The following is a 27955-nucleotide window of genomic DNA, read 5'->3' on the forward strand; positions in this document are numbered from 1 at the left end:
TGAATTTATAGCAAACTCTATCCTAACAATCTACTTCCTAAACCACCTAAAATAACTTTGCCTACAGGAACAATGCTGATATGAATTTCAAGTTATGCATTATTCGACATCTTTCTTTTTTAAAAAACTCACATTTCTCAACACAATCCCTAATCAATTCCAAGATCAAAAACCTTGCCCAACAAGGGCAATACATAGAAGCACTGAAATTATACTCAAAAAATCCAAACTGTCCTTTTAGTATAACTAAATTCACCTTCCCTTCAATTCTCAAGGCTTGTGCTTCACTGACAAATCTTCAATATGGAAAAACAATTCATTCGACAATCATTACCATGGGTCTACAATCTGACCCATATATTGCCACTTCTCTTATCAGTTTGTATGTTAAATGTGGGTCACTTCCACTTGCAGTTCATGTGTTTGATAAATTGTCGGAGAGGGAGGTTTTAGCTCAAGATATATCAATTTGGAACTCTATGATTGATGGGTACTTTAGATTTGGTCATATTATAGAGGGAATACATCAGTTTTGTCGAATGCAATCGTCGGGTATAAGACCTGATGGTTACACATTAAGTATTCTACTTGGGGTGTGTAGTAGTAGGGATTTGGGATGTAAAGAAGGAAGACAGATTCATGGTTATATCGTAAGGAACATTGGGAATGGTGACTCGTTCTTGGATACTGCAATAATTGATATGTACTTGACTTGGGGTCAGTTAAAATATGGTTGGCGAGTGTTTGTTATGCTGAGTAATAAGAGCAGTGTGGTAGTGTGGAATGTGATGATTGGTGGATTTTGTGAGAAGGGCTTATGGGAATGTAGCTTGGAATTGTATTCATTAGGGAAGAATGAGGATGTCAAATTTGTGTCAACTTCGTTTTCTGGTGCTTTGACTGCTTGTGGGAATGGTGAAGATGAGAGTTTTGGTATGCAGGTTCACTGTGATGTGATCAAAATGGGATTTCAAAGTGATCCTTATGTTTATACTTCTCTATTAACTATGTATGGCAAGTGCAAAATGATTGAAGCTGCAGAAGAAATTTTTCATCTGATACAAGAAAAAGAGATTGAAATATGGAATGCCATGATATCAGCTTACACTAATAATGGCTATGCTTATGATGCTTTGGAAGTTTATAAACAGATGACATTAAATGCAATCCCATCTGATTCTTTTTCAATTTTGAATATATTATCATCAAGCGGTACAATTGGACTACATGATTTTGGTAGGTCAGTTCATGCAGAATTAGTCAAAAGACCTATACAGAGTAATATTGCTTTACAAAGTGCCTTATTAACCATGTATGCTAAGTGTGGGAGTTATCCTGACGCTAAGTTGGTTTTCAGTACAATGAAGGAAAGGGATGTGGTTGCATTCAGCTCTATGATATCTGGTCTTTGTCATAACAGTAAGTTTGAGGAAGCTTTGGATTTTTTCAGAGGTATGGAGGTAGGTTTATTTAAACCAGATTCTAAAATTATGGTAAGTGTTATCAGTGCATGTTCAGGACTGGAGAATGTAGATTTGGGCAGACAGATCCATGGATTTGTTATCAAGTGTGGATTTCAACTGGATTTTTTTGTGGCTAGTTCCCTGATAGATATGTATTCCAAATGTGGTTCTGCGGAATTTGCAGGAAATGTATTTTCTGATATGCCACATAAAAATCTTGTTGCTTGGAATTCTATGATTTCATGTTATTGCCGCAATGGTCTACCAGAACTGTCAATTAAGTTTTTTCGTCAGATTGTGCAGCATGGCTTCTACCCAGATTCTGTATCCATCACAAGTGTTCTCGTTGCAGTTTCATCAATAGCAGCACTGCTTCAAGGGAAGATTGTTCATGGATATCTAACTAGACTGAAGATTCCATGTGATGTTCAAGTGGAGAATGCATTAATTGACATGTATATCAAGTGCGGATTCTTAAAATATGCGCTGTATATCTTTGAAAACATGTCTCAGAAAGACTTGGTAACATGGAATTCAATGATTGCTGGTTATGGATCTCATGGAGAATGCCTTAAAGCAGTGGAGCTTTTTGATCAGATGAAAAGATCAGGGGTAAGACCTGATGGTGTAACTTTTCTCTCCTTGCTTTCATCTTGCAACCATTCTGGTTCGGTAGAGTCAGGTCTGAATCTATTTCAATCCATGAAAGTGGACTACGGGATTGAACCTAAGATGGAGCATTATGTAAACATTGTTGATCTCCTAGGGCGTGCTGGACGCTTGGATGATGCCTACAGCTTTGTAAAAAGCATGCCCATTGAACCTGACAGGAGTGTTTGGTTGAGTTTGTTGTGTGCCTGTCGAGTTCATCGTAGTGTGGAGCTTGGAGAACTGGCAGCACAAAGCCTACTAAAGCTGGAGCCAAGCAGAGGCAGCAATTATGTTCAACTGTTACATCTGTATGGAGAAGCTGAAATGTGGGATCAAGCAGCCAACTTAAGAACCTTTATGAAAGAAAAAGGATTGAAGAAGAACCCTGGTGGCAGTTGGATTGAACTGAGGAACAAGGTTGATGTTTTCTTCTCCGGAGATTCATCATCGGAAAGCACTATTGAGATATATGAGACTTTAAATAGTCTTAGAAAGAACATGGAAAAGAAAACATGCGATTATGAAAGTGTTGAAGCCTACTGAGACCCCAAAAAATGAATTGTGTTTTGATATGAAAGTGCAGAAAGCTCATTAAGTGAGATTTCATGCTTGATTTTGTCATTGCTCCTTCCCCTACGCGATGCAAAGCAAAGTAACTAATATCATGAACTAAGAAATAGTCAATGCTTAATTGCTTATGGTTTTCAGACAGTTTTGGTAGAAATAAAACTATTAACAGTCCATAATCAGATGTTGCATTTGATTTAAACAATTTTGTCGCAAAAAAAAAGGAGTTAAGAAGATAACAATCCTAAACCATCCCATTTCAGTTAAATGCCGGACTGAAACAATTGTATGACATACAAAGGCTGCAAAAATATTTTGAATGTAATCTCATCCTAACTCTGTAGAATCACTGGAATTAGGATATTATGATGCATGCAATTCATGCTTCTTGAACAAATCAGTTTCTGCTATCAAGTAATTAACAACTATTAGCAAAGGCATTGCGTGTGGAAGAGCCTAAATGGTTCGGATTCTAAGTTTGTTTCCCCAAAAAGCTCCAAATCTTGAGTCTAGTTGTGATGCATTAACATCCACAAACATACGAGAGAACCTGTAATTGTGTTGAGGTACTTGAACTTCAACTGCCATTCAAGAACTTTTCTGTGTATCTTTCTCCCATTCAGTGCAAATAAGAGGTGTGATAATTGTTTTAGTGAGGGGACTCCTGAATTAAGTAGCTATTTGTACTTTTGAGTTAAACTGCAAAACAGGAGACTTGGGGCCATTACTCTCTTTTGTCCTCTTCAAGATCTTCACCTAGCCCAAACACATGAGGTTCTGCCACAATTGACACCTTCCTTTCCTTTCTTTCCACCTTGGTTGTTAAATCTCCCACCAGCATAACACTACTGCCAGTAAGTGAAATGCTCTCCTCTTCAAGGTCATCTCCTGTCTCTTCCGAAAATGAATATCTGCAAACCGCAAAAATCATCATCAAGTAGGGAAAAAAAAAGAATCTGTATTCCTCGAATTCTCTAAGCAAACCAGAGTGGCTCATGTATCCTTTTAAAGCACACATTAATACTCTAGAACGGGGAGTTCAATCAACCATTGAATATAGTTTTCCATAAATCTCCACAATAGATGCAAATGCTGCTCAAAACAAGTTCATCGAATAGCAGTCTGTAAGATAATGATGGGTTCCAAAGATGACCTATTTGGGTTATGTGACGGGGCCCAGAGAATGCATACTATCACCAAGAGAATATATGCAAGCAAAGTCCAGAAAGCTGGAATTATCCAAGCTCTTCGCCACAGTTCGTTCAATGGATCGGCTGCATTAAAGTACAACTGAACAACAACAAATTGCTTGAGTGTAAGTATATAACTTAAATAAGTATAGTGCAATTTACGGGTAATACGTTCCAGAAGCAAATCGGAATATGCAAGTGAACTTTAGTTAAGGTAAGAAGTAAAAATGATTTTGAACAAGGGGCTTTTTCTATCCTCAGTGAGAAGCTATTTGTGATTTAAATTAACATTATAAAATCATTGTTAGAAGCAAGAGAAGAAATAAAAAAATAAAATAATAATAATAAAAAAATAAAATCCGAAGAGAATAGAAATAATCTACCTCATAACCAATCCAAGCAACAGAAAGCAGAACTGTTACAGCAAGGGAGTTGGTAAACTTCCGGTACAGTGCAAATTTGGCCATGCTCTTTTTAATCTGTTAACAAAGCATAGGAAACAGCAGAATTGCTTAAGAAGTTAAATTTATAGGGCACATTATGTGTTTCTCTCTGTGCGTGTATGTGGCTGTGCACGCATATAGGATTAAAAAATGCAGGAAAATCAATCATTTTGTCAATCTAATGGGTTACCAGAACCAATCAAATTATTATATCGCACAGAACATCTTCGAGTATATAGCTTTTTAGAACTACCGCAATGCCTTAAATAAAATTTATAGTAGCATTAAAAAGCATTGATGCAGTGATATACATAGCAGTCGAGATTAACTTACCACATCTAATGATTTATCAGATGCTCAATTTATGCATTATTTATGACTACAATAGGTAATTCCTTTACCTTGTCAGATGGAAACATCTAGAAACACAATACATTCAATGTGCAAACTGCAAGGATGGAAATAATGCGCATGCAAATGAAGGTTACCTGGAGCTTCTCCAGAGTCTGGGATAAAGAAGAAAAGATCCAAACAATAAAGCATGCATCCAATAGTGAAACGGGAAGCACCAGAACTAGCCTTTCTTTCCCAGAAAAGTCATTGATGTTGCCCAAATGTTCAACAAGCCCAAGTGCTTCTGTAAAAGCAAAATATGTCACACCTAGAAGGATTATTTTTGCCGTTATACCACCAAGGGTAGGCTGCACAACCCCATAGCCCATAGAAACCACTAAAATAAGTAAACGGGAGACAGTCTTCTTAACAGCGGTGAAAGTAACTGCCCAAAGGGTAATTCCCATTGGCCTGCTCCCAGTTGAATTAAAATTTGCATACTCAAAATACCACAGAGCCATTTCGCACATCCCCAGACCAATGACAGCAGTGATGTGAAAGTGCAACTGTATTAAATGCTTCCAGTATTGTCCAAACCGGAGAAACCAGACAAGACCAAGTACAAGGTAGGCCAAAGACATCAAACCAGAAAATGTCATCAGTGGAGCCATCTTTCCAGGAAGATAACCTTCTGGGTTCCTCCAAACTGTTCTACCAGTAATTAGTATACCTTTGAGATCTGGATCACAAAACATAAAATACAAATAGTACATTCCAGTCTTATTGATTTCAATTGTTTCATGTGCCATGGTAGCCTCTTCATTTTGCCCTTCAAAGAATGTCTGAATTCGTTTTGGCCAATCAAGGTTGTACGGGTCTTGGTGGATGATCACCTCTCCCACCTTGCAGGCCCCATTCTTGGCAAGATCTGGAGTGCAGCAAATAGCATCAGAATTCAAATAAAAGCCCCCAATTCTTTCCCTATCTTTGACCTCAACTATTATAGCTTCCACCAATCCGGTTTTTTGCTGCATCTCATTCTTCTTTTCAGCAAACTCTTTTATTCTTCGAAAAGTGATTGATTCAAACCTGAATATACAAATGCCATAACAAATATAAATGCTACAAATAGTTTAAAGTATATCTAAGAACAAGAATTAGTTCAACTATTGCAATTTTCCAAGGATAAACAAATTTCTGCTTTACAAGAGCAGATGATGTAGAAATACAACATACCAATAATTTCTCATCAGAACATTGTGAAAAAATAACTAAGAACAAACATTGAAACATGAACAACGAGAAGATTATATATAATTATGTTTGAAAGTAAAAAAATAAAAAAAATTACAAGGTCTCTTTGTTTATGTGCTCAGTCTTAAAAATTTTAGTGGAGCAAGAAAACCAGAATGGGAATTTAAAAAGACTGTGGGTGAATACAACAAAAACGACAAACACAAATGGGACACTACAGGACAAAGAAGCTTAATAAATAAACACTCCATAAACAAAAATGCTTTCTTTGTATATACAAGCTACTCATCTTTTAACCAAAAATGGCCAATAACTTTAACAGAAAACAATATCATCCGGCAAGATTTAAATTTTCCTGGAAAAAAAACAAATCAGACATGTAGAGAAAGTACATTGTTTCACATTAACCTTATGAAACAACGAAACTCATAAAACAAAAAGCTTCCTTTGGACACTGCCTTTTATCTTAATTCCTATAAAAAATAAAAAAAATAAAAAAATTTCTTTTTAAACCAAAAATTGACTCGTTCACTTGGACAGAGAACCATATGATCCCGCAAAATTTAAACATTCCGAGGAAACAAATAGATCAAACAAGTAACGGAAAGAACATAGTTTCAGTATCACCTTATAAAGGACTTGCCCTTAAGGGGCTTATCTTCATTGGAAGTGGTATTTTCAGTATGAATGCCTTGAACCTTGGAGGCATAAAGGCCTTCACTGCCGCCGTGGAAGAAAAAAGAATTAGAGCGATGAATGAAACCTTCGTTTTTATATTCATGGATCGAAGCATTCACTTGGTTTATTAAAAAACAGCTGAAACATGTTATAACCATAGTTAGAATAATAAACCCATTTGAGAATGGATCAGACATGGTGTAACTCATTCTTTTCTCTGTCTTTTTTTTTTTTTTTTCTCGGGAAACAAACGCTCAGAAGAAAGGAACAAATAGAAGCAATAAAATAATACACGTGCGTTATAATACTTATCTAATTATCTAACGTCAGGATGTCTTTTGTAATTTCAGAAACCTCAAGATGATTTTTGTCATTATCCTAAGCCTCAGGGATGCCACATAATAACCCTAATTGGTCCAAGTTTCCATTTAACGCTTTAAATAATGGGCTTCACTTAAAGCCCATCAAGGCCATCAACACAAATTCAAAAAAGACCTATTAAATCAAACTGCGGTTGAGGAACATTGAACACTGNGTATCTAACGTCAGGATGTCTTTTGTAATTTCAGAAACCTCAAGGAGATTTTGTTATTATCTTAAACCTCAGGGATGCCACATAATAACCCTAATTGGTCCAAGTTTCCATTTAACGCTTTAAATAATGGGCTTCACTTAAAGCCCATCAAGGCCATCAACACAAATTCAAAAAAGACCTATTAAATCAAACTGCAGTTAAGGAACATTGAACACTGAGGGCGTAGAAGAAGACGGGAGATGGCTGCAAATGGAAGCATCAACTCCACAAAAAGGCAGTTGATAGTATCATCTCTCTGCAAACACTTTTCTTTAGACCCTGTAAGCCAAATTTATGCCATTTCTTTTATTTAATCAACCATATTATTCTTACAATTTGAACATTTTTTTTCTCTTTATTTTACGCTTTAATGAGCAAGATTTCTTCTCAGTTAATCTGTTTTAGTTAGTGGGTTGGCTTCAAATTGCTTGCTTTTATGTCATCTTAGCTTCAGTTGTCGAATAGATGTGTACTTACTGGCTGTTACTTAACTAGGTGTGTGTCTGCGTTCATTTTATTTTTAAACAAAACTTTCATCCATTGTCCATGAATTAACCCATTTTATTGGCTCGAATTACAATAAAAAAAATTGAAGGATATTAATTTTAAGGGGGAGCTTGTGAGCTTTTTCTCTTTCTGAAGTTCGTTGGTTTTATTAGGGAAAATTTGCTTGCTAAACTTAAATTTTATACCTTGCTTAATCGGTTTGTTGGTGCAGACAAAATTTGTGGGTGATGCTAAGGAGAGTGATATTAAGACTTTGTACTCAAGCATATCGAAGTCATCAGGAAAGGATTCCTCTTCGGCACACCATGATGAGGTAAGCTTTGTTGGATTTTTTGTGAGTATGTTCTAGCTGTTTCTTTACTTGGACAGTGAGAACAGCGTTATGATTCATAGGGTTGCATCAGATTGTGGCAAACTTGTGTATATGACTTGTAGGACTGACTTGCCCGGTTCTGGTAAAGAACATATTAATAAGATAAGGTTACTTGATAAAGAACTAGTATTTACTTAGTTTTGTCTTGTGCACGATCTTTTTTCACAAGGTCATTTAATTCATTCTTAGTTTTGTCTTATGCATGATTATTTTTGACAAGGTCATATTATTGATCCTTAATCAAAAAATTCTGACATTGGTTTAGGTGATGAAGTGGATAGAATTTGCAGAGAGTTTTCCTGCTGATTCTAAGGCATCCTTGGATGTTCTTAGCAAGTTTAATGAAGAGTTGACTTCAAAATCCGTGCTTTTGGGAAATGGATTGAGACCCTCTGAAGCTGAAGTTGTCGTGTTTTCCACACTACATTCTTTGGTGGTATGCACTTCTTCATCTTGTACTAATATTTTTTTATTTGGACCTTCATTCTTTTCATTTCTTGCTAGAGTTTTTGTTTAGACAACAATTGTTGGGGAACTATGATGCTTCCATCAAGTTTCAGTGAAGGACTTGAGGAAAATATTGCTGTTTCCATAGTAATCGTCTTAGCAACATTCTTGAAATTCTAATAACTTCATATATGATGCTTTTTACTAGATCGATCTTCCAAATGCAGACCAGGAAAAGTTGCCACATGTTCTGAGATGGATGGATTACATTCAGGTGGGGACACTTTGATCCTGATTATTGTCTTTTATGTAAAGTCATTAGGCTTTGTTAATTACATCCTTTGAAGGAAACCTATCGGGTGGAGTGATCTGCATAGCATTACACTTGAAGGTGGCTTCTTTTCAGATCCAAATATTCTAACTTGTGCTTGTAAATGTCTTGTCATTCGTTGTTACAGAGCAAGGAAGTTTTTGGGGAATTATTTGAAAAAATTGTTGTAGAGAAAGCTAGATTTGAGCCTGTGGTGAGTTCTTTTCTGTTATTATTTGTGTTCCCTTACAGTGTTGCGGGGTTTAATCCTGCTTTCTAGGACCATTGTCTTTCTACCTACCTAACCAAAAAAAAAAGAAAATCAGTTGTTAACTGCTTGTATAATATGCTATTGATTGAGTTATTTATGTTCATTCTTGGATATTGGGTGCATGGAGCTAAGGTTGAAGTAGAATCAAATGCTAAAAAGNGTCTTCCAAATGCAGACCAGGAAAAGTTGCCACATGTTCTGAGATGGATGGATTACATTCAGGTGGGGACACTTTGATCCTGATTATTGTCTTTTATGTAAAGTCATTAGGCTTTGTTATTTACATCCTTTGAAGGAAACCTATTGGGTGGAGTGATCTGCATAGCATTGCACTTGAAGGTGGCTTCTTTTCAGATCCAAATATTCTAACTTGTGCTTGTAAATGTCTTGTCATTCGTTGTTACAGAGCAAGGAAGTTTTTGGGGAATTATTTGAAAAAATTGTTGTAGAGAAAGCTAGATTTGAGCCTGTGGTGAGTTCTTTTCTGTTATTATTTGTGTTCCCTTACAGTGTTGTGGGGTTTAATCCTGCTTTCTAGGACCATTGTCTTTCTACCTACCTAACCAAAAAAAAAAGAAAATCAGTAGTTAACTGCTTGTATAATATGCTATTGATTGAGTTATTTATGTTCATTCTTGGATATTGGGTGCATGGAGCTAAGGTTGAAGTAGAATCAAATGCTAAAAAGACTACACAAAGCTCAAAAAATGCTGACAAGTCAGAAGCTGACTCAGATACAAAGACCACAGATGTGGGGGTAAGTTTCTGGGTTTATTTTAATACTTGTTATGAGTGTAGACCCCTTCATTATGAACTCCATTAAGAAATTGTTGTGAAATCATCTTACTTGATGATAAAGTACAAAGAAGAGAATATCCCTTTTAAACTTGCATTAGTTAACTATACCTTGTTTTGGGCATGAATGTGTAATTGATATTTTGTTGTTGAACTTTGAGAATTCCGTTAGCTACCACAGGGTTTCTGGATGTTTATCTTGTTTAAGCTCTTGGTCAATAACATGTCTGCATTTTTGTTTGATAACCTAAAGAAAAAGGGGGAAAAGGGAGCTACTCAAGAGAAGAAGCAATCAGTTGAAACAGAAGCAGTAGGGAAAGACAAAAAGAAAAAGGCTACGGGTGATAAGGATGCTACACAAGAAAAGAAAAAATCATCTGAAACTGAAGCTGCTGAGAAGGACAAAGAACTTAGTGTCAGTTTACTTAATATACAGGTTGGTCTAATTCGCAAAGCATGGAAGCATCCATCTGCTGATAGGTATGCTATATTTACAAGCTACTCTTTCTTTTCTTCACAAGCCCTAATTTATTCACGGGAAAAGTATTTATTGTGTATGTAATCTGGTCAAGGTAACCTTGGTTTTGAATTTTGAATTCCATGGCATGACTATAGATTCAAAATTGTTTTTAATCTAATCTCTTTACATGAATGGCAGTTTACTGGTTGAGGAGATAGATGTTGGAGAAGCTAAACTGCGGCAGGTGGTCAGTGGTTTGGCAAAGTATTGCAATCCAGATGAGTTGACGGTATTATGAGTTCTTGAATTGACTATATAATCTGTTACACGCACTTGTATTTACATTGGCTCAGTTCCATCTTCATAGTTTTCAAGTTTATCAATTTCTGAAGCTTATGTTCCTGTGGTGTTCTTTGATGTTGGCATGTTCTTTGAAGAATCGCCGTGTTGTGCTGATAACTAATGTGAAACCTGGAAAGCTACGAGATGTGGTGTCGGAAGGATTGGTAATCTATAGACAATTTTCTTCATATGTTTGTTGAATAAGAGTTCGGTTTGTATTCTGCTTAACTGGGGTGGTTGGGTTCTTGTCATGGCTTAAGCTCAACTGTTGCTCCTTGAAAAGACTTCTCACCCAGAAAAGGAGAAGATTGAACTCCTTGAAGAGACTCTTCTAGCCTAGAATAGGAGAAAATTAAATTTATATGACGGTTGCTCGTGAAAGGCTTTTGAATTACATCCTGGTTGAAACTCTTGTTCCATCATCCATACACTGCATCCTGATTGAAACCTGTTTTCTCACCACTCAGTTGGATCTTAAGTGGAATGATTATTAGAAATATTTTGCTGATTCTAGCTTTTGATAATATGACACAATAATTTATGCATTCCTGACTTTTTGAAGGACCTTTGATTTTATGCATAATTCTCTTCAAAATGTTGGATTGGAAATCAGTCCATAATATCCTCAGAAGAAGCCTTTTTTTTTTTCTTTCACTAGATAACTATTATACATATTCAGAAAACTTTAAGCATTGAGAATATTATGTGATTTTTAAATTTTCTTTTTATTTATCTATTTTTGGGGACTGCAGTTTTTAGTACTAATGTTACCTTGTGTTCTTAAACAATTCTAAAGCAATGAGGTTGATTTTTGTTTTATATATGATTCTTGTCTTTTAGGTGCTTTGTGCTTCAAAAGAAGATCACACTGTTGTAGAGCCTTTACTACCTCCAGAAGGGGCCAAACCTGGGGAGCGTGTTTCATTCTCTGGGTAAGTATGCCAAGTTACATAAAAATAAGAACTTGAATACACTGCCTAAATTTTGTGAAACTTATTGAGAGACAATTAACACTGATGGCAAGAAGGAACTAGGATTACATAAAACAACCACTGAAGGTGGCAAAAATTCCCGATTAAATGAGTAGCAGTAACTATTGTCAGCTTAACAGTAGTACTGTACACCATTCATTCAACCAGTAAATGAATTATGTTGTCATCGCTTACATTTATTCAGTTTTTGTTGTTGCAAATCGGGTTTTCTCCCTGTTGTCACCTGTACTTACAGACAATTGTCAATATTTTCATCCAGGATTGATGGAAAACCAGAGGACGTCCTAAACCCAAAAAAGAAGCAATTGGAGAAGATTACACCGGTATGTGTTCTCCTTTTTCTAGGCCTGTGAATGTTACATATAAGTTTGAAGTGCATACTTGGTATATTGATATTAGGTGACTGGAAAGTCTTCACGGAGTGAAGTGGGTTGTCATTTATACTTGCATAAAAACTGACAACGGCTTTCTCATGGTTGCAGCATCTGTTCACTGATGAGAAGTGTGTGGCCACATTTAAGGGCATACCATTTATGACATCTGCCGGACCATGCACATCATCCATTCCTAAGGCAAGCATCAAGTGATGACGATTATCTGTTGGGCCACAACCAAAAACTATAGCTCACCGATCACAAGATTTTGTTTTAGTTTCAAGCTTTACCTGTCAGTGGGTGGAAAGATAATGTTATAAACATGCTGTAATTTTTTTGTCATTTTCCATTGACTTCAAATGAGTTTGCATGCTACTATGTTATATGAATATAATGAAAGAAAGTTTCTGAGTCAACTCCCCGGGAATGGCTTAGATTTGGATTTTTTTCTTTCTATGCAATGCCGGTGCTTTCTTCTGCATGATTAAGATCAAGCATACATGACAAATATATACATTGATCAAGTGATATGGTTTTGCAGATTTTCATTTTATCTCATAAGCCCAATTGATAAATTGTCATTGTAGAACTCACAGATGACAAAGTCATTGAGAAGCTTTAATGGCAAATGAAAAGTTGGCCGCATACATTCACAGGTTTTTTTTTAAGAGAATCAAATATTATTGAGTTGAGAATAACATCACCCCCCACCAAAATCATCAGATTATGGTTTAGTCAATCGATCTAATCATATAATCCAAGGGTTCAAATAAAAGCCTAAAGGGTAGTGATTATCCTTGATATATAAGATTGACTCAACTAAATCAGTTTTAATAAGATTACAATGGAGATCCACACAAGTATTCCCATGATCCGTACAGCCTTTGTATGACCAAATTACAATTTGACAAAGATTTGGTTGATATGTAAAACATGTCCAAATATTCCCTAACCGAATAATGGTATATGCAACGTAATATATATATATATGTTTCATATAATTGAAAATATATATTATTCTGCATATCTTCCCCAGTTTGCCTCATTCAGATCAGATTGGAGATTGGATTTTTATTTTCTTGGCAGAAGAGAAGATTGATTCTGTAAACAAGCGAATTACAATCTCTTCATATCATATCAAATCAAATCACACACCACACCATTATCAACCCAGTTCACCTTTCTGTATAAAGTTTTTTTAAATAAAATAAAAATGTCAGAAATAAGAGAGAATCTAAAGTGAAATCTTCACTACCAGGAAAAGCAGGCTAGAATTAAGGCATGTCAAGAGAGTTGAGAAACGTTATACATGTGGTACAAAATCCCATATTACGTAGTGAATTATGGCAGCAATGCAATGCAATGCCAATGCATAATATATAATTATATATATATAAAAAGAAGAGATAGAAGGAGTCTTTGGGGAGAGAGAAAGATGGGATATGGAGGGAAGAATGGGACTGAATCAAATCATAAAGAGAAACCCAAAAAGGATCACGAAATATCTGTGATCTACTTCGATTTTATCATTCATTTATGTCCTGTGAAATTCATTCTCACCCACCAACCTGTCATCTTCATCGTTATTTCATTTTGCCTTTCTCTCTTCTCTATATATACACACACCACTCACCACCACCACCTTAAATAACGTTCATACATCTCCTGTGAATTTGTTTTCGTTTTGTTTTTTCTTTTCCCAGTTTTGTATAACTAACTGGACAGAACTCACTCTCCCTTAATTTACTGCAACATTTCGTTCATGGAGTTTAGTTGTGTTACATCCTCTTCATCAAAGCCTCATGTTTTAGCAGTTGATGATAATCTTGTTGATCGAAAATTGGTTGAGATGTTACTCAAGAAGTCCTCTTGCAAAGGTACATTATCTAAGCACTTCAATTATTTGATTAAGTTTTAGGCCTTTTACAAGTTGTGTTATAACAAATATTGCTTGATGTTGCAGTAACAACTGCAGAGAATGGGTTGAGGGCATTGGAATATCTGGGTTTGGTGGATGAACAAGAGAATTCCCTGGAGAGCAATGTGAGAAACTTTGCATAAATTTGTGTAGAAAATTATAGGGGTTTAAGTTTGGAAAAATATTCAAAGATTAATCTCATGGTGATGACTTATTTGTTTGTAGGAATCCAAGGTGAGTATGGTGATAACAGATTACTGTATGCCCGGAATGACAGGTTATGAGCTTCTAAAGAAAATCAAGGTATAGCTTTTAATCTTCAAGAATAATATACAATCTCAGTCATTAATTGTAGCTTCTAATTCTGTTTCATTCAAACGTACAATCAGGAATCTTCAACTACAAAGGGGGTTCCAGTTGTTGTAATGTCATCAGAGAACATCCCAACTCGAATTAACAAGTAATTATACGCAAATTTTACATATTCTTTTTCGATATGTTTCGATTGAGATTTCGTTTGTGAATCTAAAATTTCTCATTTATGACCAGGTGCTTAGAGGAAGGAGCTCAGATGTTCATGCTGAAGCCTTTGAAACCATCAGATGTGCAGAAATTGACATGTAATTTGGTGAATTGAAGAGATAGCTAATGACACAATTTGCAGGAGTTAGGAAGAACACCCACAAACACTATCTGATAAAGCAGGGGAAAAGTTGCAGAAGACCTTCCATACAACAGAATTTTTCATAAGATAAATTTGCTTCTGTAGCCGCAAATCCATCTTCTTTTCCTCTAACATTACTCTTTTAATACATTATTGTATGAGATTCTTAATGAAAATTTTTACTTTTTAATTGCTGTACTACATACACTTGTTAAATACGAAGTACAAACCCACCACAGAAAATTCCAAAAAGAAAAATTTTGGATTCTTTCTTTGTATGTAACTTCCATTTATTTGTTCTCCTTTCTCATTCTTGAGAATAATAGGAGTATATAAGAAGAAAGGTATGAATTTACATCAAAGACTAATCAAAATCAGGCCTTGAAATAACAATAATCTATAGAGTCAATGATAATATAGAAAGAAAAAAAAAAAACTAATGAAAATGCCTGTGGTGGTGGTGTTGATGTCTACGATCATCACATCCAAAGCACTGCAACACTGGATAACAGCTAACAAACAAGCATCTTCCAACCCCTCTACACACTGAACAAACTGCATAACATGGCCACAAACAACACGCCTTCAATCCTTTCTTCTTCTTCTTCTTCCTCCCTTTCATTTTACGACTTTGACACTCACTCATCCTTCTCCGATCACCAAGCAACAAGAACCAAAACCATTGACCAAAACTAAAACTACCCAAATGAGATATTGACCTGTTGGAAGAGAGGAGATGACAGACAGGACAGAGGGTTGGTGTGAGAGATTGATGAATATGTAATATGAAGAATATTCTTTGAGAGGCCAAGGCTTGTTCCGATGCAGTAGCTATTATTAGAAAGGGCAAGTTGAAACGCGTAGATAGCGTGTATGTTTAGCTTCTTTCTGTAATACCTGTCCAAACAAGAAAGTCTTTATTCTTTTCCCTTTGTGATTTGAAAATTTGGAAACCATTCTTCAACTACTGAACCTGAAGACACCTACCTAATCAAACGAGTTTATTTAAGTTTTCTTTGACTCAATTCTTATATAAATTACTTAGAAACATGAAAAGAGACTTCATTCAATACAAAGTTTAGGCCTTTTGATAATAACTATGATGGTAAGTTAATGGTTAGGGTGAGTTCTTAAAGCAAGTCACCATCCATCTTTCATGAAAAGACTTACTAAAAACTACAAGTAATTGATGCTTCCAAGTATCAAAAACATTAAAATGTAGAACTAAATCAACACGCCTATGCAAGCCATCATCATTTATTCATTTCTCAACTCTTCAAAAACTCGAGATTTTCATATAATTTTTTTTTTTTTTTTTTTTTTTTTTTGTTAGTCGAGGTATACATCTCTATTAACAACCGAGGGAAATCGAACTCAAGACATCTTAAATAATACACTCAAGAGTCATTATCGCCCTACCCGACTAGATTTTCATATAATTGGTCCTTCATGATTTTGGTTTTGTGCATGACAGAGTTTTAATGTAATCTTCATGAAGTGGAAAGGCCAATAAAATCTAAAATTGAAGATATCTTAAGTTATTTTTAATTAGATCATACCTACAAATTATAAACAAAATAACTTGTCTTGGCCTCTCAAAATAACCTAGGTTAAAAGAATGTGGCTGGTAAGACTTTAGTCATTTGGGTGAGTTACTGAGAGTTTTTATATTCGAGTCCCACAAAGTGGTCACCTATCATATTTATGACTTTCTTAGCTCATTGGATTTATAAGATGTTTAATAAATTTTAGAGATTAATTAAAGTACGTGCAAGTTGGCCTAAACATCTCGGTTATCGAAAAAAAAAAATTGGAAAACCATATGATATAATTTCATTGATATTTATCCAAGATTTCTCTCCAAATATAAAGAAAAATAGGGAAAAATTACTTTTAAGTCACACTCATCAAGCTAGTATCACAAGGTCCACGCACAAATGATAAAGCCCAATGAAGGCCCAAAACCATATACACAAACAAGCACAAAGAAAGATTGAGAAAGAGATAAAACAAGAACAAGAACAAGAACAAAACAGTGAAACTCAATCTCTCTGCAACAAATGGCAACATTTTTAGAGCCACAGTTGTTGTTGAAGTTGAACCTCAACCCAATCTTCACTTTAAAAACCTCTTACCCACAAACCCCACTTCACATTCACAATCTCAAACTCCCCAAGTCACTCTCCAACAATTCAACACTTGTTTTAACTCTCAACTCCATAACTACTGCCACTTCTTGTTTTGCTGCTGATCACTCTCCTTCCCTTCCTGGTGATTCTGACTCAAACCCAGTTGCTCTTACTGCCCCTGAAAGGACACGTGACCGTCGTAAAGTTGTTAGAGTTGCGTGGGAAAAATTAGTCAGATGGTCTCGCTCTTGGCGCTCCAAAGCCAAAACTGACATCCTTGAACGCACTAACAAGGTTTACTCCATCACAAAAACTTCAACTTTACAGCAGAATTTTGAGATATTACACTATCTTATTCATGGGGAACCCACAATTTAATTTGTTGTATCTGTGTATAGTAATATGGTATTTCCTTTCCTAAAAAATTGGGAGGGAATTGAGTTGTATCTTAATATTTTTATTATAGGAAAATTTGTTTAATATGATATTGAAATAACTATTTTAGACTTAGAACTGTAGAAATGTGAGAAAACAATTATTTCTTCCCTAATGTTGGTATAGGTGGTGGTGCTTGGAGGAGGGTCTTTTGGTACAGCAATGGCAGCTCATGTTGCCAATAGAAAGGCTCAATTGGAGGTTTACATGCTTGTGCGTGATCCTATTGTTTGTCAATCTATCAATGAGAAGCACTGTAATTTGTAAGTTTTATTATGTTTAAATCATTGTTTTAATTTAATGTTTTACTTTGATTATTACTTATATTGTGTTGCTTGAATATCTCTTATTAGTCGGTACTTCCCAGAACACAAACTACCGGAAAATGTGATTGCAACAACTGATGCCAAAACTGCTTTACTTGGCTCTGACTATTGCCTTCATGCAGTGCCTGTACAGGTCTTTCATATTCCTGTGCCTTTTTGTGCTTCATTTAGCCAGAATTTTTATGATTTGAGATGTGTTTCATATGCTTTTTCGAACATTATGTGGTTCTATTGCCTTTTATACTATTAATCTTCACCAGAAAGAATAGAAGTACAAATTTTTTTTACCTGTTGAATGAATGTTATGTATGATGCTGATGCGTTTGCCTGAATCTTGTCCCTGTTATCGCAGTTCAGTTCATCTTTTCTGGAGGGCATCGCAGATTATGTTGATCCAGGCTTACCTTTCATATCCCTCAGCAAAGGCTTAGAGCTAAACACATTGAGGATGATGTCTCAGATTATTCCCCAGGCATTGAGGAATCCTCGCCAACCTTTTATTGCGTTATCAGGTCCTTCATTTGCTCTGGAATTGATGAATAAATTACCAACAGGTGACCTACATTTATTGGGAAATTCTGATGTTGCAGAGAGTGGCAACTATAATGGAGCTATAATTCAAGTCATTAAGGTTTTGAGTGCTAACATATCAGTCTTGCTATTGATTTCTGCTTTTGCAGCAATGGTGGTAGCATCAAAAGACAAAAAATTGGCAAATTCCGCTCAGCAACTACTTGCTTCTAATCAATTAAGAATCAGCACTTCAAGGTAGATGATTTTTAAGCTCACTAAATTAAGTGAAATAAAGGATTTGCTTTTCATATGTAGCTGAAACACACAAGACATTCTATATTTCTATATCAATGTATTCATAAATCCTACCATTTTTAACTGCGAATATCATAGATTTCCAATCCCCCTTTCTGTTGGTGTAATATATGTTCTAGCGCTTTATGTTATGTAAGTTGGAAACCATATCTATTTTAAGTGTTGTGCTCAGCTTGTAACCCCTGATAACTCCAGTGATGTTACAGGGGTGGAAATTGCAGGTGCTCTAAAGAATGTGCTCGCGATAGCAGCAGGGATTGTGGAAGGGATGAATCTTGGCAATAATTCTATGGCAGCTCTTGTTGCTCAAGGTTGCTCTGAGATACGATGGCTGGCAACAAAGGTATATTGTATCTCTATGCTTTAAAGAGTTGCCCTCATCTGAATGGTGTTTTAGCTGCTATCATTTAGGTAATTCATTGTGATTTCTTTGAAGATCAATGTTTGCATATCCTTCCATTTTGTATTACTTCTAGTGGATGCTGCAGAAGCTGTGTGGATACATTTTTTTCTTTTTAATGGTTATTTTTGCATAACTTCGATTGGTTGGCCCAACCAGTTCTAACGGTTCTCATATTCCCATTCTGTAGGCTTTAACTCTATAGATTTCAATTCTTTTACGCTGCTTATTACAAGTAAATATTGTTTCTCTATTATCAATATCATCTCACAATTATTTCCCGCACTCCTTTTCTTGAAGATGGGTGCTAAGCCAACAACAATTACTGGTCTATCAGGGACCGGAGACATCATGCTTACATGTTTTGTAAATCTTTCAAGAAACAAAACAGTTGGCGTCCGTCTTGGATCAGGACAGAAGCTTGATGATATACTAAATTCGATGAATCAGGTATTTCTTAAACCTTTAGAAGTAATTGTTGCTACCCAAATTTTGGTAACCGGTGTGCTTATCTGGTATCTATGCTGTAGGTAGCTGAAGGTGTATCAACAGCTGGGGCTGTGATTGCACTGGCACAAAAGTATAAGGTCAAGATGCCAGTTTTGACAGCAGTTGCTCGGATCATAGATAATGAACTAACCCCGACAAAAGCTGTCTGTGAATTAATGAATCTCCCTCAGGTTATTTGAACTCTCGATTAAGTTCAATACTGCTAGCTTAATGGTTTAGCTGGATCTTTTATTCTCCTGTTATAAATCTGGTAATTTCTGTGTTGTAGGTTGAAGAAGTGTGAAACCTGGGGCCTCTGTCTATAGACATTCCATTGCTCCCGGAGCGAAAGCATTATAGTTTACCAATTTCAACTGAAGTATAGCAAATGATGTGAAGAAGAAAATTTTGACACATTCTATTATTACACAGCATTTTTCACTTGCTTAGAAAGGGAGATTTACTCCAAAATTTGTCCATGGAATTATTTTACTAGTAAGGCTATGCTAAAGATGTTAACTCTTCATTGAAAACTTTCTTATTATACCATCCATTCTTGATTAGATTCATTCATGAAGAAAATGAGCCATATATAGTGACTAATTGATGTAGCAAATTGAATTAGTTCATTGAACTTCTAGTGTTAAAACCAACAGAGCTTAGGGGTTGGAGGATCATAATTAATATCACAACACAAAGAAAGATTCAATTTCCAAATCTGTTAAAAGTTGTTGAGGACAAGGGTATGGTTTAATAGAAAGCTGTTTTTAGTAGCCCAAATCCATCAAGCTTTTAATGGTGCCTACAGCCTGAGCCTGAGTCCCTGAACCAGAAGGGAAGGGCATTAAAATCAATTTATTCCATCTTGCCAACTGTGCTCAAACACTGTGTATTGGACCCAAATATAAAGAAAGAAAGAGGCAAAAACGACAAAAGGTAGAGAACAAAATACGCATGAAGGGTGTGTCGTTTTACTGTCTGGCTTTACATTAAATTGCCTGGGGAGAAGAGCACCATTCCTATGTCATTCTCTTTATTTTTATCTCCACTTCGAAATTCCCGCTTCACTGTCCCTCTTAAAACCCTCTAAAAAATAACATCCCTTAAGCTGGTAGGTATCTCTCTGCCGTTACCCCATCATTAATTCACTTCCCTCCCATTTTCAGAAAATATGTGTTCCTTTGGGTAGGTTTAAAGTTTAATTAAACTGTGGTAATTAAAGCTGCATAAACGAATAAATACAAAACCTTTCTGCAAGTATATATTGTCTGTATCTCATATAACATTGATTGATGCTCTCAAGATAAAGTCAACCACATATATGCTTGGAGATGGAATATATGAAAGTGTACATGAAGACAAGTTCATATAATTAGACAAACCCACCTGAAAACGTCACCGTCTTTACCTTTTATTTTATTCTTTTTGTGATTGGAAGTGTCCGAACCTATATGGATTAATCCTCTCAGTGATCACTCTTATTAGTGCTTGAAGAGACTTGAACTTAGAAACTCATATTGGATTATTTTGCTCTTTTACTATCTAATCACCTAGACCTAGTGGTGGTTAAACCCCTCAAAACATCAACATAATTTGGAGTCAACCCAAAACTCATAATAGGTTCATGTTAACTCATTATTAATATCTTAATTGAAGCAGTTTATAGTTAGGTAAGGTAGTTACATGAGTTGAATTAGCATGGCATAATTCATATTTGTGTTTAGACAAATGAATGGGAGTAAAGTAATGATAGATAGCTACAAAGAGAGAATTTTCTCCAATGGTGTAATCAATGCAAACAACAGAAGAGAAGTTTCTGAAACATGGAGTTATGAGAGTGATGAGGTTAAAAAAAAAAAGCATGGATGGTAGGGTTAATTGGAGGGATTGCATTTATGAAAATTGCAGAGAGATAAAGAAAAGGAGGGGACCCTTTTTTTTTCTTTTGTGATGAATGGAAGCTTAAAAGCAAAAGGGTCAAGTCCTTCTCACAGACACACACTTCACTTCATTACCCATATTTCTTTATTGCCACCTACTTGCCTTTATTACTTTGCCTCTTCTCCATTCTCTCTTTCTTCTCCCTCTCTTTTGCTTCTATTTTCCCCTCTTGCCATTTCAATTCAACTCAAGATAATGCTCCACCACACCATTTTTACTTAAATTAATTAAAGATGGGAGATATTCTATTATTTTATTAGTAACATAATTAAAATCATATTTTTTTTTTTTTGTGATCGGGGTGTCCGAAACAATTTGGACGCACCTCAACTAATCCTCTAAAGTGTTAAAATTGACAACTGAGTTAATTCTCTTAGTAGTCACCCTAAGTGGATCGAACTTAAAACCTCCAAATAGGTCTTATTTAAGATTGACTACTGAACAACTCATTGAATATTGATTAGTTGGTGAGTATTTTTCTGAGTATTTTTATTTTTTTTTTTTCATTGTTGGCTATCGTTGGGTTGTAATCTACTTAAGGGTAATGTCATATCGGAGTTAGTTGTTAGTTGACTTTTTTCATCCATACCAAATTATCTAAATTCTAAAATGGTAATAAACTACGAAAATAACTATAATTAAAAATAAATGTAAAACAATTAGTAATTTGATGGAAAATACAAAGCCCATTTCTCTTAGTTCCCCAAAGATGCCACATATGCAACCCACCTTAAAAGAAGCAGCGCTGACATGTAATGCCACGTAGGAACTCATCCAAATTCCTCCACGTGTTCCACAATCTCATAAATTGCCCCCACCTAACTGCCTGGCCCACTTTCTTTCCCGTTAATAAAAACTTCAACTGCATTACTTTCTCACTCACATACAGCAAACCAATCTAAACAGACACAACTTTTTTTCTCTCTCTCTCTCTCTCTCTCTCTCTCCGGTGATTCTCACCGTAACCCTAAAGTTCCCGGAGAAGCTTTGAAGTTTTTCCGGTGAGTTTTGAAGTTATGAAATGTTGAAACTTTGTTGAAGTAACTGTCTTTTTTTTTTCTCTAAAGTTCTCTTCTTTTAACTCATTTCTCCACTTTTCTGCTTCAAATAACTATCAAACAGTGAGTTTAGCTTGTTTTAAGCTAAATTTCACATGGGTTGGTAGAAATTTTTCCTTTGGTTTCTGAAGTTTGTTGAGAAGCAAACAATGGGAACAATGCTGAAGAAGAAAAGCTTGTTTTTTGTATTTACATTTCTGGTACTAGCTCCGGTTTTCTCAAGATCTCTGAACCCATCTTTGAACGACGATGTCTTGGGGCTGATAGTGTTTAAAGCGGACATTCAAGATCCAAACTTGAAGCTTGCATCTTGGAATGAAGATGATGACAGTCCCTGCAACTGGGTCGGTGTCAAGTGCAACCCAAGATCCAACCGGGTCGTTGAGCTCACTCTTGACGGGTTCTCACTTTCAGGTCGGATTGGTCGTGGCCTTTTACAGCTTCAATTTCTCAGAAAGCTCTCACTTTCAAGTAACAATCTTACTGGAAACATTAGCCCTAATCTTGCAAAGCTTCAAAATCTAAGAACTGTTGATTTAAGCCACAATAGTTTATCTGGGTCTATTCCTGATGACTTTTTTAAACAATGTGGGTCATTGAGAACAATATCTTTGGCTAAAAATAAGTTTTCAGGCAAGATACCAAGTAGTTTGAGTTTATGTTCAACCCTTGCCGCTATTGACTTGTCTTCTAATCAGTTTTCTGGGGTTTTCCCTTCTGGGATTTGGGGTTTGAATGCTTTAAGGTCGCTTGATTTGTCAGATAATTTATTAGAGGGTGAGATTCCAAAAGGGGTTGAAAGTTTGAACAATTTGAGAGGGATTAACTTAAGTAAAAATAGGTTTTCTGGTTTTGTTCCAGATGGAATTGGGAGTTGTTTGCTGTTGAGGGCTATTGATTTTAGTGAGAATTCGTTTTCTGGGAATCTTCCTGAGACAATGCAGAAGCTTAGCTTGTGTAATTTTATGAATTTCAGGAAGAATTTGTTGTCTGGTGAGGTTCCTACGTGGGTTGGAGAAATGAAGAGCCTTGAGACTTTGGATCTTTCAGGGAATAAGTTTTCCGGTGAAGTACCCGTTTCAATAGGGAATCTCCAGTCGTTGAAGGTGTTAAATTTTTCTGCAAATGAGTTAACTGGGAGCTTGCCTGAATCTATAGCAAATTGTGTAAACCTTGTGGCCTTAGATTTTAGCCAGAATTTGATTAAGGGTGCTCTACCTCAATGGATTTTTAAATTGGGTTCTAAAGAAGTTTCTCTCTCGGTGGATAAAATTGGTGGAAGGATGGATGGTCCTTTAACTTCACCAAAAGGGAGCTCATTTGAAAGGCTACAAGTTTTGGATTTATCACATAATGGGTTTTCTGGCGAAATTGCTTCTGGCATTGGGGCTTTAAGCAGCCTGCAGCTGTTGAATCTGTCAAAGAACTCACTTGCTGGTCCTATCCCAGTGACTATCGGAGAGCTAAAGGCCCTGGGTGTCCTTGATTTGAGTGAGAATTGGTTGAACGGAACTGTTCCCGTGGAAATAGGTGGAGCTTATTCTCTGAAGGAATTGAGACTGGGGGGGAACTTCCTAGTTGGGAAAATCCCAACTACAATTGAAAACTGTTCGGCACTCACATCTCTGTAAGTTCTTCACTCTATCTTATATTTAAGCTTTTTTGTTTCGTTTGTTTTCGGCGGTTAATATTCATCTAAGAACAATTTTCAGAGCCTTGTTTACTAGCATTCTTAAATTAGAGAAAACAGATATCACATTTTCTTTCTTTTAACTGAGTTCTTTTTTTTTTTTTTTTTTTTTTTTTTTTTTTTTTTTTTTCCTTCTGTTCTATTGTAAAGGGTACTATCGAAGAACAACCTGACTGGCCCAATACCAGCAGCAATAGCAAAACTTGCAAATCTACAAAATGTGGATTTGTCCTTTAACAGCCTCAGTGGAAGCCTCCCCAAACAGTTGGCTAATCTCGTTCATCTTTTATCTTTCAACATTTCGAAGAACCATCTACAAGGTGAACTACCTGCTGGTGTGTTTTTTAACACCATAACACCTTCCTCTGTCTCTGGAAATCCATCTCTTTGTGGTTCTGCAGTCAATAAGTCTTGCCCTGCAGTCCTTCCCAAACCTATTGTTCTTAATCCGAACTCTTCCTCTGACGCCACACCTGATTCAGTAGCTCCAAATATGGGTCACAAAAGAATTATCCTCAGCATATCTGCTCTCATTGCTATTGGTGCAGCTGCTGTCATTGTCATTGGTGTGATTGCCATCACTGTCCTCAATCTCCGTGTTCGCTCATCAACATCTCGATCTGCAGCAGCCCTCACATTATCTGCTGGGGATGACTTTAGTCATTCCCCCACCACGGATGCCAACTCTGGCAAGCTTGTCATGTTTTCAGGGGAGCCCGACTTCAGTACAGGAGCACATGCTCTTCTCAATAAGGATTGTGAGCTTGGGCGTGGTGGGTTTGGAGCTGTCTACAGAACAGTCTTACGAGATGGGCGTGCAGTTGCAATAAAAAAGCTCACTGTCTCAAGTCTTGTCAAGTCCCAAGATGATTTTGAAAGAGAAGTTAAGAAACTGGCGAAAGTCAGGCACCCTAATCTTGTGGCTCTCGATGGTTATTATTGGACTCAATCGTTACAGCTCCTCATATATGAATTTGTCTCTGGTGGAAGTTTGTATAAGCATCTCCATGAGGGATCAGGTGGAAATTTCCTTACATGGAATGAGAGGTTCAATATAATTCTAGGGACTGCAAAAAGCCTGGCTCGCTTGCATCAGTCAAACATTATTCACTACAATATAAAATCAAGTAATGTCCTGATAGATAGCTCAGGTGAGCCTAAAGTTGGAGATTATGGCTTAGCAAGGTTGTTGCCAATGCTAGACAGATATGTTTTAAGCAGCAAGATCCAGAGTGCACTTGGCTACATGGCACCTGAATTTGCCTGCAGAACAGTGAAGATCACAGAGAAATGTGATGTGTATGGTTTCGGTGTCTTAGTTCTGGAGGTTGTTAGTGGGAAGAGGCCTGTGGAGTATATGGAAGACGATGTGGTGGTGCTTTGTGACATGGTAAGAGGAGCACTGGAAGAAGGCAGAGTAGAGGAATGTGTTGATGCAAGGTTGCAGGGAAAGTTCCCAGCAGAGGAGGCAATTCCAGTAATGAAATTAGGTTTGATATGCACATCACAAGTGCCATCTAATCGACCAGACATGGGAGAGGTAGTTAATATATTGGAACTGATCAGATGCCCTTCAGAAGGCCAAGAGGAATTGGGATGAATTATCTACTTAATATTTCAATAAATTAAGAGAAGGGATTTATTAATGGCTTGTCCGGCGAAGAGGAATCCGGTTTGTTCATTAGATTAGAGAGAAGAAGACTGATTGTTGTAATTTTTTTGCCTGTGTTGTTGTATTGTTTCTTCTCTTGCTTGTTTCCATTTTAATGTTTGTAATTCTTCTCTGTGTTATAGTTAGGTTACCGGATTCCTTTTCACCGGGTCCAATTCAGGACCCTTTATGAATATTGTTACCAATTACATATCTTCCTCTACCACATTTTGTGTCTGCTTCACTTTTAACATATTATGCAGTCTTTGGACAAACCATTTATCTGTTTTCTCACAAAGCAAAACTAGAAGTAAAATGAGGTCAACTGAAGTGATATTTGTTTTCTTTTTTGTACTTTTGTACCTTTTGGCAAATTTGGCTTCTTAATTCTTGTTGTAATGTAAGCTATAAAAAAAGTTGTCCCATTTATCAAAATCATGTGTTCCCAATGATAGCAATGGTGAAGGCATTAAAATAATGAATGTTTACAAGTCAAAAAGTGATTCAATAGCATAAAGGACTCTCAAAGATTCTTATCACCCACTTTGAAGCAAATAAATCTTTAGTGCTGAATAGAATAATGAAAAGGAGATAAAAATCAGTTGAGAAAAGTTAAAGGTGTGGGGGTAAAGAAAGAAGAGCCAGTGGCTTAAAGATGACATTTGTGAAGACATAGAAAATAGAATATTACACAACATGATGCTGTCGGAATAGAAGCTCTCTTTTTTTAATATCTATGTCATTAGCTTCTACTAATCAACCTTTTTCTAAATGTAAACTTTGTTTCTTTCATTTGAACTCTGATATGTTCCTTATTCCAATGAATTATAGATGGTTAACAGATTAACAGTGCTAACCTTCACATGGTTACCTCATTTTTTATAGCTCTAAAAAGAAAGTATACTCTTCTGTCCATGGAGAAAATCTGAGTCAAAGAATAAAAATTTAAGTGTCTGATAACTGATAAGCATGTGCAATGAGTTGTCCTTAGTGCATTTTAGCCACAACTGTTTATTTATAACAATGGGTGTTCGGCCCAAGAAAACATTAATAGAATAGCCTTGTGATAATCAACAAGCACATGGATATTTAATAATCTTTCATTTTGATTGTAGAGAAGGAATATGCAAGAATTAATGGAAATGACAGAAAGAAATACCAACTTTTTTGTATTATACTTGAAATGTTTGACCATATTATCTGTTACCTTGTCTTATATTTTAACCTTTTCAATACCCACCAGCTTGTCAAAGCTTTATAAAATAACATGAACCCAATATGCATGGCAGCACATAGCCCAATACCAAGGCCCCATACTCAAGTCTGATTCTCATCTCTCATGCATGCACACAAGTGCTGTGCGGCCACATTGCTTAATCAAATTCAAACTTTATTTTGTTAAAGCTAAAAGGGATAGCAAATTTGCTGCACTGATTGGAAAAAGAAGTGAATGGATTGGACATTAAAGAAAAGAAAGCATTATCACTGGGGTAAGGAGAAAGTGAAATATTGTTGGCCATAAACAAATATCTGCACTTAAAACCTTGTACTACTCCTTTTCTTTTTTTAAGTAGATTTCGATGTCTTAGCTTTATTGAGAAGCCAAATCACACCTTACAGCTTTTGTTAAGCACATACCAGTGGATGCCTGAGAGCACACTATGTTGGATTGGTGAGTGGAGGGACATTGAATTATGTACCCTTCCAATTTATTTACATAAATGAAGTTTATATATGCAACTTTAATATCTTTAAAGAGGTTTTCGACTTCGGGGAAATTCCTTTTATTCATCCATTGAAAGTCACGATTCTCAAGAGGGCACTCATGAAAGTCCATTAAAACCCCTTTTACTTTTAAAACCTCTAAGAGGATGGTCCAATGTACCTTCTGTTTCCTCCCAGGGAAAGAGAATCAAACATACTTGGTCTAGTAAAAGCAATTCAAGAGTTTCTCTTCCTTTTTTAAGATCCTTTTGGACATCTGCACTACTTTCACTGTGTTACATATTAACATGAATTCTGAAATTCCTAAAATCTTAGTAGCAGCAGAATCAGCTTAATTAAACAAGGTTAGGAGACTGATCGCTACAGTCATCCAGGAATGAGGAAAGTTAACATCAAAACCAATCTGCATACTCAGGATCATGGCCAATATTCATGCATGGTTCAGCCTAAACGCTGGAATTGAGAATGAGTGGAAAACCAATCCACTGGCTTTAATTATTTAGAACAAAGCTGTTAGACTGAGTTTTAGTTTTACCTCCCTAAGAAAAGATTAAGCACACTGCCACTGACGAATCAAATTATGACCACATGTATAAGTTCTATCACAGAATACAATATGAGATTACTTGGAAAAACATGTAGGAGGTAGCACCAAGATCCAATACTCCTGCAGCCCT

General features: G+C 36.1%; 6 protein-coding genes across 7 annotated transcripts; 5 read left to right on the plus strand and 1 right to left on the minus strand.

Annotated features, from left to right (window-relative positions):
* The first annotated feature begins 61 nt into the window (after positions 1–61).
* LOC116129681 (pentatricopeptide repeat-containing protein At2g40720-like) lies at positions 62–2847 on the plus strand. The gene has a single exon (XM_031415404.1). It carries the CDS (start codon positions 81–83, stop codon positions 2655–2657), a length of 2577 nt encoding a protein of 858 aa, XP_031271264.1. The 5' UTR covers positions 62–80; the 3' UTR covers positions 2658–2847.
* On the minus strand, positions 2728–6837 carry LOC116129684 (uncharacterized protein C26H5.07c-like). Of its 2 annotated transcripts, XM_031415409.1 has the most exons (5): positions 6529–6837; positions 4803–5736; positions 4255–4350; positions 3835–3971; positions 2728–3592 (listed from the first exon to the last, which is right to left on the minus strand). In XM_031415409.1, exons 1-5 carry the CDS (start codon positions 6786–6788, stop codon positions 3406–3408), a joined length of 1614 nt encoding a protein of 537 aa, XP_031271269.1. In that variant the 5' UTR covers positions 6789–6837; the 3' UTR covers positions 2728–3405. The 2 variants fall into 2 exon arrangements, with proteins under 2 accessions (XP_031271269.1, XP_031271270.1); XM_031415410.1 differs by lacking the exon at positions 3835–3971 and having other exon boundaries at positions 3425–3592.
* Positions 6838–7280: 443 nt separating this feature from the next.
* LOC116129722 (aminoacyl tRNA synthase complex-interacting multifunctional protein 1) lies at positions 7281–12505 on the plus strand. The gene is made up of 12 exons (XM_031415435.1): positions 7281–7434; positions 7872–7973; positions 8299–8469; positions 8689–8754; positions 8939–9008; positions 9718–9818; positions 10185–10336; positions 10515–10605; positions 10754–10822; positions 11499–11590; positions 11910–11973; positions 12133–12505. The coding sequence occupies exons 1-12, from the start codon at positions 7354–7356 to the stop codon at positions 12235–12237; spliced, it is 1164 nt and encodes a 387-aa protein (XP_031271295.1). The 5' UTR covers positions 7281–7353; the 3' UTR covers positions 12238–12505.
* A 1061-nt stretch (positions 12506–13566) lies between these two features.
* Positions 13567–14764, plus strand: LOC116129745 (two-component response regulator ARR17-like). Its single transcript, XM_031415463.1, has 5 exons — positions 13567–13901; positions 13988–14067; positions 14168–14245; positions 14332–14402; positions 14492–14764. Exons 1-5 carry the CDS (start codon positions 13787–13789, stop codon positions 14577–14579), a joined length of 432 nt encoding a protein of 143 aa, XP_031271323.1. The 5' UTR covers positions 13567–13786; the 3' UTR covers positions 14580–14764.
* A 1874-nt stretch (positions 14765–16638) lies between these two features.
* LOC116129744 (glycerol-3-phosphate dehydrogenase [NAD(+)] 2, chloroplastic) lies at positions 16639–19756 on the plus strand. The gene is made up of 9 exons (XM_031415462.1): positions 16639–17029; positions 17297–17433; positions 17524–17629; positions 17849–18050; positions 18177–18264; positions 18520–18667; positions 19025–19174; positions 19255–19404; positions 19503–19756. The coding sequence occupies exons 1-9, from the start codon at positions 16667–16669 to the stop codon at positions 19515–19517; spliced, it is 1359 nt and encodes a 452-aa protein (XP_031271322.1). The 5' UTR covers positions 16639–16666; the 3' UTR covers positions 19518–19756.
* A 2314-nt stretch (positions 19757–22070) lies between these two features.
* Positions 22071–25766, plus strand: LOC116129757 (probable LRR receptor-like serine/threonine-protein kinase IRK). The gene is made up of 2 exons (XM_031415487.1): positions 22071–23839; positions 24053–25766. The coding sequence occupies exons 1-2, from the start codon at positions 22362–22364 to the stop codon at positions 25500–25502; spliced, it is 2928 nt and encodes a 975-aa protein (XP_031271347.1). The 5' UTR covers positions 22071–22361; the 3' UTR covers positions 25503–25766.
* Positions 25767–27955: the final 2189 nt, after the last annotated feature.

This window comes from Pistacia vera, unplaced genomic scaffold (assembly GCF_008641045.1).
Source record: "Pistacia vera cultivar Batoury unplaced genomic scaffold, PisVer_v2 Contig213, whole genome shotgun sequence".
Taxonomy (NCBI): Eukaryota; Viridiplantae; Streptophyta; class Magnoliopsida; order Sapindales; family Anacardiaceae; genus Pistacia; species Pistacia vera.